Source organism: Podarcis filfolensis (genome assembly GCF_964270895.1).
Source record: "Podarcis filfolensis genome assembly, chromosome: 1".
NCBI lineage: Eukaryota > Metazoa > Chordata > Lepidosauria > Squamata > Lacertidae > Podarcis > Podarcis filfolensis.
In genome coordinates this window covers 109,131,101-109,142,698 of record NC_139604.1, presented here as the reverse complement: position 1 = coordinate 109,142,698, position 11,598 = coordinate 109,131,101, and the positions used below count along the sequence as shown (strand labels likewise).

Below are 11,598 nucleotides of genomic sequence, written 5' to 3'. Positions count from 1 at the left end.
TGAGTAGAATGTGTCCTTTTATTTAAAATGCATCTCTGGGTTATTTGTGGGTCATAGGAATTCGTTCATCCCCCCAATAAAGTCCGGCCCCTCACAAGGTCTGAGGGACAGTGGACCGGCCCCCTGCTGAAAAAGTTTGCTGACCCCTGGCATAGAGGTTAGAGTGTGAGAACCCAGGAGACCAGAGTTCAAATCTCCACTTGGTCATGAAGCTCACTGGGCAACTTTGGGCCAGTCATTGCCTCTCAGCCTGACCTCCTTCACAGGATCGTTGTGCGGATTAAATGAGGAGGCGGAGAACTGTGTATGCTACGTTGAGTTCCTTGGAGGAAAGGTGGAATACAATAAGTAAAATACATGAAAGGTGCACCTGGATGTAGAGAAAATTCTTTGGCAGAGGCATTCATGCGATTGATGTCTGAAAATAATTGGGCGCATATACAGTACGCCAAAATGGCTTCTAAGTGGTTTACACAATCAGTCCATAATTAAAATATACAACAACACTAGAATGTCTTTAACTGAAATCCACAATAAAACATTTTTAAAGCATAACCATTAAAACACAGTTAAAACAGTAACGTCACAGGTCCTTCAGAGGAATGCTTGCCTAAACATATGTGTCTTCAGGAGCAGGCGGAATGCCAACTTCACAAGTGGCCACTTCCACTACACAGCAATGTATTTGTGTTGTTATAATGTTGCTGCACTACAGTCTTTATAGTGTTGTGAGTTTGGGGGAGAGAGATTAGGCTATATGATTCCCAAGTCCCTTCTAATTCCTGGATGCAGCAAGGCTTAAAATCTAATGGCGGATCTCACTGTTGAATTAGCCAGGCAAGAGCTATAATTCATGGGTGGTTAGTGTAAGAAAGGAAGTTGCTTTGTGCCAGAGGGCAAATGGGTGGGCCCCCTCCCCTGGCTGGTAGTGAGAAAGTCAAAGGCCAGGGCAAGTGTGTGGTGGGGCTAGAAGCAGGCAGAGAAGCCTAAGAGTGAGAGCCATTCTAGATTTTTGCTTGAACCCAAAGCTGTGGCAATGGGAGAAGAAAGCCCTTCTGGGGTATTCCTCCATCATAGGCTCAGGTCGTGTATACGTGCCAATAAACCATATATCCTAAAGTCACCACAGTCTCTGCTGTCCCTCATTCCACGAAACCAACACCCCTGGAATCTTTAACTGCTCCAGAGCTTAGGGTGGCGAGCAACAATAAAATGCTTGTTCGGAATTTGAGCGCCTGCTCCTTTAAGAAGTGGGCGCGGCCTGCCCTCGCACCGCCGCCGCCGCCGCGCGGCTACGCTGGTTTCCCTGGTCGCGGGCGTGGAGCGCTACGGGCCGTTCCCAGGAGAAACTCCGGCGCGGGGCACCATGGGAAGCGTAGTCCCTTCTTCCCTCCACTGCCGAGGCGGCCGGCGGCGCTGCGAACTACGACCCCCATGATGCCGAGCGCCGCGGGGGCCCTGGCGCCCTGAGAGGCCGCTCTTCGCCCGGTGGCAGGGCGGCTAGTTCAAGTTGCCATAGCGGCGGGGTGGGTGGAGGAGCCGGCCGGGTGCCGGGCGGTTGGAGCTGGAGGCGTCCGAGAGCCATGCCTCGGCCCTGAGACGGGACGCAGGGCGGGAGGGCTGATCCCAGGACCGAAGAACGGGAGCCCGGTGAGAGAGATCGGTCTGGGCGGGTGTGGGGTGCTGGGAAACCGGGGGTGGGATCTCCTTGGGCCGATGCGGGGTGGGATCCAGTGCCTGGCTGCCCATGGTGACAGTGGGGTGCAGGTCGAGGGGTGGCTGAAAAGTTCCAGGGGGGCCTCTCCTGTTAACGACTATTGTGCCACTTTCGAAAAGTGCATGAAAAATAAGCATTGCCTGCCATTTGAGGTGGCTCAAAAGTCAACTGAAAGTGACAGCTGCGGTTAAGTTTCTAGTCCTCTGTGTCTTCCAAGCTCGGCAAGATCCTATTCTGGGCAAAAGAAAGAAAGGGATCCCTTTTCTTAGGGCAGCTGTCTACCAGCTGCATCTGGTGCACAGGCTGAGACTCTCCCTTCCCACAGACTGTCTCACCAGAGTGGTGCATGCTCTGGTTATCTCCCGCTTGGACTACTGCAATGTGCTCTACGTGGGGCTACCTTTGAAGGTGACCTGGAAACTACAACTAATCCAGAATGCGGCAGCTAGACTTGTGACTGGGAGCGGCCGCCGAGACCACATGACATCAGTCTTGAAAGACCTACATTGGCTCCCAGTACGTTTCCGAGCACAATTCAAAGTGTTGGTGCTGACCTTTAAAGCCCTAAACGGCCTTGGTCCAGTATATCTGAAGGAGCATCTCCACCCCCATCATTCTACCCGGACACTGAGGTCCAGCACCGAGGGCCTTCTGGCGGTTCCCCTTACTGCGAGAAGCCAAGTTACAGGGAATCAGGCAGAGGGCCTTCTCGGTAGTGGCACCCTCCCTGTGGAACACCCTCCCACCACATGTCAAAGAGAACAACAACTACCAGACTTGTAGAAGACATCTGAAGGCAGCCCTGTTTAGGGAAGCTTTTAATGTTTGATGTATTACAGTATTTTAACATTTTTTTGGAAGCCGCCCAGAGTGGCTGGGGAGGCCCAGCCAGATGGGCAGGATATAAATAAATAATAATAATAATACCTGAAGAAGCGTCTCCACCTCCATCGTTCAGCCTGGACACTAAAGTCCAGCTCCGAGGGGCTGCTGGGGGTTCCCTCACTTCAAGAAGTGAGATTACAGGGAACCAGGCAGAGGGCATTTTCGGTGGTGGCATCCGCCGTGAGGAATGCCCTCCCATCAGACGTCCAGGAAATAAACAAGTATCTGACTTTTAGAAGATATCTGAAGGCAACCCTGTTTAGGGAAGTTTTTAGTGTTTGATGTTTTGTCACATTTTTAATATTATGTTGGGAGCCACCCAGAGTATCTGGGGAACCCCAGCCAGGTGGGTGGGGTATAAATAATAAATCATTGTTATTATTATATTATTAGTCATTGCAGCACAGCAGTGTGGTGCTGTTTTAACATTTTTTGCTTCTTTTGGCATGAAGTCTGTTTTCTCCCTCACCCCAGGCCTTATAGCCTTGACCCATAGGCCTGATGGAATGTGGGAACACGCCGATCTTAACTAAGTACTTTTGGGGGGGCGGCGCTGACCAGTCATCTAGTTCAGTATTTTCTGCTCTGTGGTGGCTCTCTGGGATTTCATTTTCTCCCAGCCCTGTTCAGAGATGTCAGGAATTGAACCTGGGACCTTCTGCGTGCAAAGGGGATGCCCTACTACCACTTTCACCTACAGTACTAGTAAGCCCAGTTAAGGTCTGTTTCCAGGGAGGGCTGCAATTCTGTGTGCTCATAGTTAGGAATATGCCCAACTGAAGGCAGTGGGACTTGCAGCTTGGTGCTGTGCATCTGAGGTTTAGCAACTTGAGATGACAATGGCCAATTATTTTTCTCTGGCTTGTGTTTCAAGGAGGCATAGGGATTGGGAAATAGGGATTTCAAACCTGAAGAGCAATTTAAGCGGTTTGTACAATGCACTTTTATTCAAATACACACACACACACACATTCAGCTGGTGTGAAATGTACTTTTGCAATATGATGTTGGGGTGATGCTGGGGTGGGATTGTGTAGTAGCTCTCTGTGGTGGTTGCTGTGCTTCCCTGTCACCTGTCTGTAGCACATCCTCTCCCCATATGGAAGTCTGTAATGTTTGTGAGGAACAGGTCTCTGCCCTTACAAGAAAGTTAAAAACATGAAGTGTGTAGCTAATTGCCCTTGAATTGGGGCAAGCTTTACAGCTATGGTAAGAAGGGAAAACCCTATATTTCACATGAAGTAGAATAAAATAAGGCTTGATCAACGAAATGGCAGATTTCTGATACTGGACAATCTTCCCTGTCTGTTTGAAAGGCTAAGAATAGTATTCAAGTTGTTTCATCACATCCCTTTTCAGCGGTTCCTCTGTGGCTGCATAGAAAGTTTCTACGTTGTGCTTAACATTTTTGAGCTGCTTGTAATTTAATCGCAACGTAGTGCAATATGGACTACAAACGGGTTGCCATGCTGTGGTGTTGTCAAAAACTCTGATCTCTTTTTCCTTTCTCCCTATTTTTTCAATGGTTCTGTTCTGTTCAACTACATTGACTTAATTCAGAGTGGGTTAAGCAAAAGCTAAAATGTCACAATTGTCACCAAGATCTCTTTTTGACTCAGCTTCCTTTTCCTGTTAATTTCAGGGTAGAGAAGTTGTGGCTTGTTCAACTATTTCATCACTGTTCCTCAGGCAACAGGCTAAAAAATATGTGCCGTGTTTCTGATATATGCCCTGCTTTCTTTATTCTGATATGTATGTAGCTCAGTATAGCTTGATCAGGGCAGATACTGTGTCTGCAGAATTGTGGAGCTCCTTGGAAGCTTTACCAGAGGTCCCTCAGTGAGAAGTTCAGTAATGGTTTTCCCAAAACTATAGCTTTCCTGCTTCAGTACTGATCTTCCCCTGAATTTACAAGTGTGAGGATGGTTGGGTGTGTTTTAGATGTTCACATGACAGCTTAAGATTGAAACAGCTAACCAAGGAAGCAACAGCATGTGAGCAGAGTATGCCTACAGTTCTAAGGTCTTCAGCTGATCTAAGAGCCTGATCTAAGGTGGGTCACAACAGCAGCACTACCACTATACAAACATATGTTTAACATTAAGAAAAAGGTTTCCAAGTGCATGGTTGTGCTAAAGATGGGTTCTGGAATTGAAAGGGTTCGGTGTGCAGAGGTTCTGTGATCGATTTTCATAGCTGTGTCAATCTGAAAAGTGTTTCTTAATGAGATAAGTTAGAAAACGGCTGATCAGAGCAACCAGTGTTCTTTTGCCTGGGAGGAACTTGTTCCTGTTTTTATGATGCTGTTTTACTTTTTTATTATACTGTTTTTTTTTAATGTTAGTTTTGTATACCACTCAGGGATTTAAAAAATATTAAGCAACCTAGAAATTCCTTTAAATAATTACTGCATATGTGTGCGTGTTTGGGGAATGAGGCAAGCACTGCTTTAAAAAAGACTTTCCCCCAAACTGTTCAAAACACTGTTTTTCTTAAAACAGTAGGAGCAGTAAAAAAACAACTTTAAAGTGGTTGGGTTTTTACCACCACAAGTGTGTGTTTTAAGTACAACTAATGTAGAAGACTCCTAACTCCTTGCGTACAATTTCTATCACTGTGTTGTTTTATCACTTTTTAGCAGATCTCTGAAAGATGTTGCCTTAGGTCATTCATCTTTCAACGATCTGCTAACTAAAATCAGCTTGTGAGCTTTTGAGGGCTTTTGCAAATAGTCTATGCTAAGAATGCTAAGGATCCATGGATCTATTAGGATGCAAGAGTTGCTTTTTGCAAATATTAAGCCATAAAAATGGTTTCCACTTAGTAACTTACTGAGGTATGTATAAGATTCATATAAATACATAGTAGAAAATTGACTTAATTTTGGGATGAATGTATCCCATTCAGCCAACTACTTTGTCCTTCTCTTTTCAGTGCTGCCCTTGGCAGTGACTATTAAACGAGCCTTTCTTTTCGCTCTGTAAGAAAGTGGATTCTCTTTAGAACTGAGCTTTTGCTGTTGGGATTGCTGTACTAAAAATAGCAGTTTATAGAAGCTTGAATATATGGCACAGCTGCAAGGTTGGTTGCACCAGTGAGAAAATACTCGGGACTGGCTGTGCGTCTGGCTGCACCATAATAATGTCACAGTACATGATCTTAAGGATGTGGCACAGACTGATTACATGTCAGGGCAATGGTTTTAAGTTCATCATTCATGCCAGGGCAGTTGTTTAAGTTCTGAATTTGGCAAAGCTAAAATCAAAGAAGAAGAAGCAGAAAACTGTCCCGGAGGAAAGTCTGGAAGCCGTAAGTGAGAGCTTTCCTCCTTTGCCATAAAAAATACACAATGGATAGAGTTGAATCCTACATGCTACCAGAGATTTTCAGGAACAGAGCAAAGCAATCTGATTGAGTTCATATCATGACAGATCAGAGCAGAAAATAGGATAGTACCAGAGTTCCTAACACAAATGTGTAGGGATTGATTGTTCTCTTGCTATCACCCATATGGTTACATCATTTTTATAGAGATCTACACACCTGCAGGGCGAGATAAGGAGGGGAAGTTGCTCCTTCAGATGCTCTTACCTTCAGGGCTTTGGAGAATGGTAACTGGGAAGAGATCCTTATTAGTGATGGCACAATGTCTATGGAATCTTCTTCCCAGAAAGCGTAAGCGAGGTGCCAGGGTGAAACATTTTTATCCAAAAGGGTTTTAGTGAATACTGTACAGGGTAGATGTTGACTGCTTCTTTACTGTTCTGTAAAAAGTATTCCTTTTTTACAGATGCTTATTGGTTGGGTGGATTTCATTGTCTTATGCTGTCAATTGCTTTGAAAATTGTGAAAGTAGAAAAGTGGCATGTAAACTTAAAACATAGGAACAAAGATATTGTAGGGGCCTCAGTGTGTGTGTATTATGTTTGATAGAAGGTCATACCTTGCTCCTTCTCAACTCTTTTCTTGGGTTAAAGTTTACTGTTTACTTTGTTCCATAGAATTTATTGGGAGCCAATGGAAGTCAAGCCACCCCCAATCTGCTTATCCTCATCTAGGCTTTTGTTTTTTTTTTGGTATAATGCCAGAGTATGATATTTTGGGACATTTCATATGCCTGTTATTTGTTCAGTCCTCCATACTCTACAAATGGTTCTTCTGTTTTATTTCTTACTAGGTTCTGAAAAGTACCTAATAAGTAATTGAAATAAATTCCTTTGTTGCTTTGTTTCTGAAGATACCAATGGCCGATTCATCCAGCGAATCTGACAACTTCCATCGTAGAATTGGGAGGCGTGGTCCTATAAGGGCAACCAGAGTCCGAAATCACGGTGGTGCTGAAGATGTTACAGAGAAGATCCATACTTTAGCAAGCACATTACAGGTTGCTAACAGCACTACATTTTTCAAAGCATGTTTTTATGTTTCTTGTGCAAAGAAAAGAAAGGGCTTCAGGTCCATCCACTGTGTCACATGTCTTGCGGTGCTGTATCTGTGAGAAATATTGCTAGACACTTTAAAAAGTTTGGAGCATGTTTTGGAATAAACCAGAGAAATTACTGCAGTTATTTCTGTTAGCTGTTTTAATGCCATGTTGCATTGGCACAAAATCATCTGGGCTACAGCCCAGAAGCATTGTTACCTGCTAGTAAGTTCCATTGACATCAGAAAAATATCTGAGAAAAAATATATATGCATAGAATCAGCGAGTAAGGTTATTGATACTATAGCATATTTCTGCACCAGTCCTTAGCTGACCTCTGTATATTAATAATTTTGAGATGAAGTGATGCTGTACCTAATATTCTACACATAGTGCCTTGTGAGCACTGTGACTTTCTCCCCCACTTTTTTAAAAATATGGGTGATTGTCAACGAAATCTTGTGCTAGTGTGACAGGCTTCCCCCGCTCCCCCTGCATGTTCCCTGCACCACCCCTAAGTCTGCTGTGGTGGGAACCCTAGAACAGATTTATGGGGCATGTGAAGGGAAGAAGAGGGGGAAGACTCTGCTATGCTAGGTAGCAAGGAGAAATCCTTGTGCTGATGGAATGTTCACTTTTGTTCAGTTTTGAATACACACAAACACACACATATACCATATGTATATGTGGTATCATAATGCGAACTTGTCCTTAGCCATGATTGTTGGATCAGAAACCTGCTTCAGGAATTGCATGTGCTCTTTCATCTGGAGTGCACATTATCCACATCCATCCTCAATAAGAGCTGTCTTCACGCTGTCGCCTGTGTGCATGTTTGGATATGAAGCCTCTGTTCAGCATTTTCAAACACTGAGGTGCCTGATTTGGCATTAAGCAGAGTAGGAGAAGGTTTACAGGGTGTTTGTGTTTGTGGTTGAGGTTTTTCTTTTAATGATGTTTTCTTTTCCCATGTTTATCTTAAGGATACCAATCGGAACCTGAAACATGTGGACCAGATGCTGGGCCAGTATCGAGAATACAACAATGAACAGGCAGAAGCAATTGCAAATGTGAGCTGCTGTTGGTAAAATCTAAACTCACCAGCTTATGCCCCTAAACATTTTGCTGGATGTATTTTCCTAATCACTCCCCAGTATCTTGTGATGGTGGACTGGAACTGTAGCCAACTTTGCTCTGCTTCACTCTTAGGTGTGGGTGGTGGAGAAAGGCTGTGGTCTGCCAGGCCGCGTGGCAGACTTGTTTTCTTTTTGCCGTCTTCCGTTCCAAGCCGAGAAATGCTGTTCTTTACAATGTTTCTGACAGCACATGACCTTTTCTTTCCACCTGAACCCTGCTATGCTGCAGCTAGAGCATTTCTTTCATCCCCACCTTGTGTTCAGCAAGGTTCCATCAGACTGCACAGAAAGTGTGGGAAACCTCAGGCCTTGTGAGTTTCTCCAGCTAGTCAGTGAGAGAGCCAGTGTGGTGTAGTGGTTAAGAGCGGTAGTCTCATAATCTGGTGAACCGGGTTCGCGTCTCCGCTCCTCCACATACAGCTGCTGGGTGACCTTGGGCTAGTCACACTTCTTTGAAGTCTCTCAGCCCCACTCACCTCGCAGAGTGTTTGTTGTGTGGGAGGAAGGGAAAGGAGATTGTTAGCCGTTTTGAGACTCCTTAGGGCAGTGATAAAGCGGGATATCAAATCCAAACTCCTCTTCTTCTTCTAGTCATTGGAGCTCTCCTCAGGCCGAACTGCTCACTTCCCCTGCTTCAGACCTCCAGGTGTTTTTGCCTGGCTGGAATGTATTGTTGAACTCTGAGAATGCCTCTTGCTTGTCTGCTTGGAGGAGAAAAAGGAGTGCCTGAGTGTGTGTAGAAACTAACCTTCTTTTCCCAGGGAAATTTTGAATACCGTATTTTTCGCCCCATAGGACGCACCGGCCCATAGGACGCATCAAGGTTTTTTTTGGGGGGGGGGAATAAAGGAAAAAAAAATTATTTCCCCCCCAGGCGCTTGTGGTGCCGGCAGCGGGGAGAAGCGCTCTTCTCCCCGCCGCCCGCCTTCAGACCAGGTCCGGGGACAGCGGGGAGACGCGCCGTGCCTCCCAGCTGTCCCCGGAGCTTGCGGGGCAGGCAGCGGGGAGAAGCGCTCTTCTCCCCGCCGCCCGCCTTCAGATCAGGTCCGGGGACAGCGGGGAGACGCGCTGCGCTTCCCAGCTGTCCCCGGAGCTTGCGGGGCAGGCAGCGGGGAGAAGCGCTCTTCTCCCCGCCGCCCGCCTTCAGATCAGGTCCGGGGACAGCGGGGAGACACGCTGCGCTTCCCAGCTGTCCCCGGAGCTTGCGGGGCAGGCAGCGGGGAGAAGCGCTCTTCTCCCCGCCGCCCGCCTTCAGATCAGGTCTGGGGACAGCGGGGAGACGCGCTGCGCCTCCCCACTTTCCCCGGAGCTTGCGGGGCTGGCGCCGGGCTCTCCCCGCCGTCAGCCTCCAAACCACTTCGGGAGACAGCAGGATGGCGGTGTTCCACCTCCCTCTGTCCCCTGACCTTGTGGGGCTGGCGCTGGGGCTCTCCCCTCTCACTCTCCAGGCTTCAGCGAAAGCCTGCATTCGCCCCATAGGACGCACACACATTTCCCCTTCATTTTTGGAGGGGAAAAAGTGCGTCCTATAGGGCGAAAAATACGGTATGTTGCTCTGCCTGCTTTTTCCTCTGGACCTGCCTACTGCTGGCATGTGGCCCTCAGAAGTTTGCCAAGAAGGGAATGTGGCCCTTGGGAGGAAACAGCTTCCCTATCCCTGCCATACAGGGATCCTTCCTGCCCTAATGTAATTAATTAACAATTCAATTTTTTTACCTGTCCTTCACTGTAAGGTCCCAGGGCAGGTTGCAACAATTTAAAATATATCATTAAAGTATTTTTGCCTTGTTTGCTTGTACAATGGTAACTCGGGTTAAGTACTTAATTCGTTCCAGAGGTCCGTTCTTAACCTGAAACTGTTTTTAACCTGAAGCACCACTTTAGCTAATGGCGCCTCCTGCTGCCGCTGTGCCTCTGCTGCACGATTTCTGTTCTTATCCTAAAGCAAAGTTCTTAACCTGAAGCACTATTTCTGGGTTAGCAGAGTCTGTAACCTGAAGCGTATGTAACCCGAGGTACCACTGTATTTTGTTTCTTAGAAAGAAACTCATCTCAAAAAAATGGCCTTGGTACACCAAATCACAAACCTACCTTTGTGTCTAGAACATTCCCTCCTAGCTACTGTAGATCTAATAAACATAACAACTCAACATCTTGTTGCAACCGAGTTAAAAACTAACAGTGCTGCTAATGTGAGCTCATGAAAGCAGATGAAAAGTATATGAATTACATGTCTCATTCAGCATTTGGAGCAAATTCAAATGTTCATGGGGCATATCCTTCTCTGCACAGGGGACAACTCTTCCAGATAGGACTTGAACATTTCAGAAACACCTCTCCCACGGTGATACTCTGTTATGCTAAGAATTTCAGCCAATGTGTGTTTGTTGTCATGTGTGGCCACAACTGCATGCTTTTCTTAGAAGTCATATCTATTCCTCCCCCCAACCCCACAGGTGTCAGATAGCTATCCAGCTAGTTATTGTATCGGTTCGCATACAAAGTCTCTTGCTGTCCCCACCTAATAAGTCGTCATTTTAATGCAGCTTAAAGAAACACTGGAGCAGTCCATAGGTCAACTAAGGAGCCAACGGTTATTGAGAAATTCTGGAGTAAGAAGTGCATCTCTTTCAAGCTTATATCCAAGTGACCTGGATGGTGGTGCCCCAGGTATGTTTCATTTAGCTCTGGTGTATCCAAACACTTGATTTTTAAAAATGCTGTTCAGTAACTTAATAAGCTAGTAGGCTGAACGGTCTGATCCTGAAGCAGAGGCTCCAGTACTTTGGCCACCTCATGAGAAGAGAAGACTCCCTGGAAAAGACCCTGTTGTTGGGAAAGATTGAGGGCATAAGGAGAAGGGGACGACAGTAGACGAGATGGTTGGACAGTGTTCTCGAAGCTACCAACATGAGTTTGACTAAGCTGCGGGAGGCAGTGGAAGACAGGAGTGCCTGGTGTGCTCCATGGGGTCACGAAGAGTTGGACATGACTAAACGACTAAACAAGAACAGGCTGAAAGGTGTCATGTATGCATGAGTGTGGGGAGGTGGACTGCTTCAGTTCACTTAAAATATAGTTATGTGAATCTTCTATCACAATGTAAACTGTGTTTATGCATATTTCTTAAGAAGGTTATGCTAATTTGCCTTTCTTTTATCTTGTGAAGAAGGTCGTCATTTCCAGCCTACCTCTCCCCTCAGAGATTATAGCGACACCCTGGGTACGCGGCGGCGGCGGTCTAGGTCTGCTGTCCGATTTGTTGACCGTGGAGATAATCCAGATCAGGTAGGTAGTCATCCTTAACAGAAGGTAATAAGCACCAAGCACATTTGTGCAATCCCAGTAAACCATAGTTTGGCTTACCATGACGTGTGAACCAGACCGCTGTAAAAGTAGTTTGCACATATGTCTCATGTCTATGTGTGTGTGTGTGT

The 11,598-nt window shown here is 46.2% G+C and overlaps 1 protein-coding gene across 8 annotated transcripts in view; it reads left to right on the top strand.

Moving 5' to 3' along the window:
- Positions 1-1,397: 1,397 nt before the first annotated feature.
- The window catches only part of CEP128 (centrosomal protein 128), a 221,780-nt gene continuing 211,579 nt past the window's right edge, over positions 1,398-11,598 (top strand). For 3 of the 8 annotated variants that reach the window (XM_083611526.1, XM_083611525.1, XM_083611523.1), the window contains exons 1-5: positions 1,444-1,650; positions 6,840-6,986; positions 8,009-8,095; positions 10,708-10,831; positions 11,331-11,449. In XM_083611526.1, coding sequence (XP_083467652.1) covers positions 6,846-6,986; positions 8,009-8,095; positions 10,708-10,831; positions 11,331-11,449 — 471 coding nt within the window. In that variant the 5' untranslated portion in view covers positions 1,444-1,650; positions 6,840-6,845. Of the gene's footprint in view, positions 1,651-4,512; positions 4,656-6,839; positions 6,987-8,008; positions 8,096-10,707; positions 10,832-11,330; positions 11,450-11,598 lie in introns of those variants that run through there. The other 5 variants (XM_083611522.1, XM_083611524.1, XM_083611520.1 and 2 more) reach the window with 5 other exon arrangements.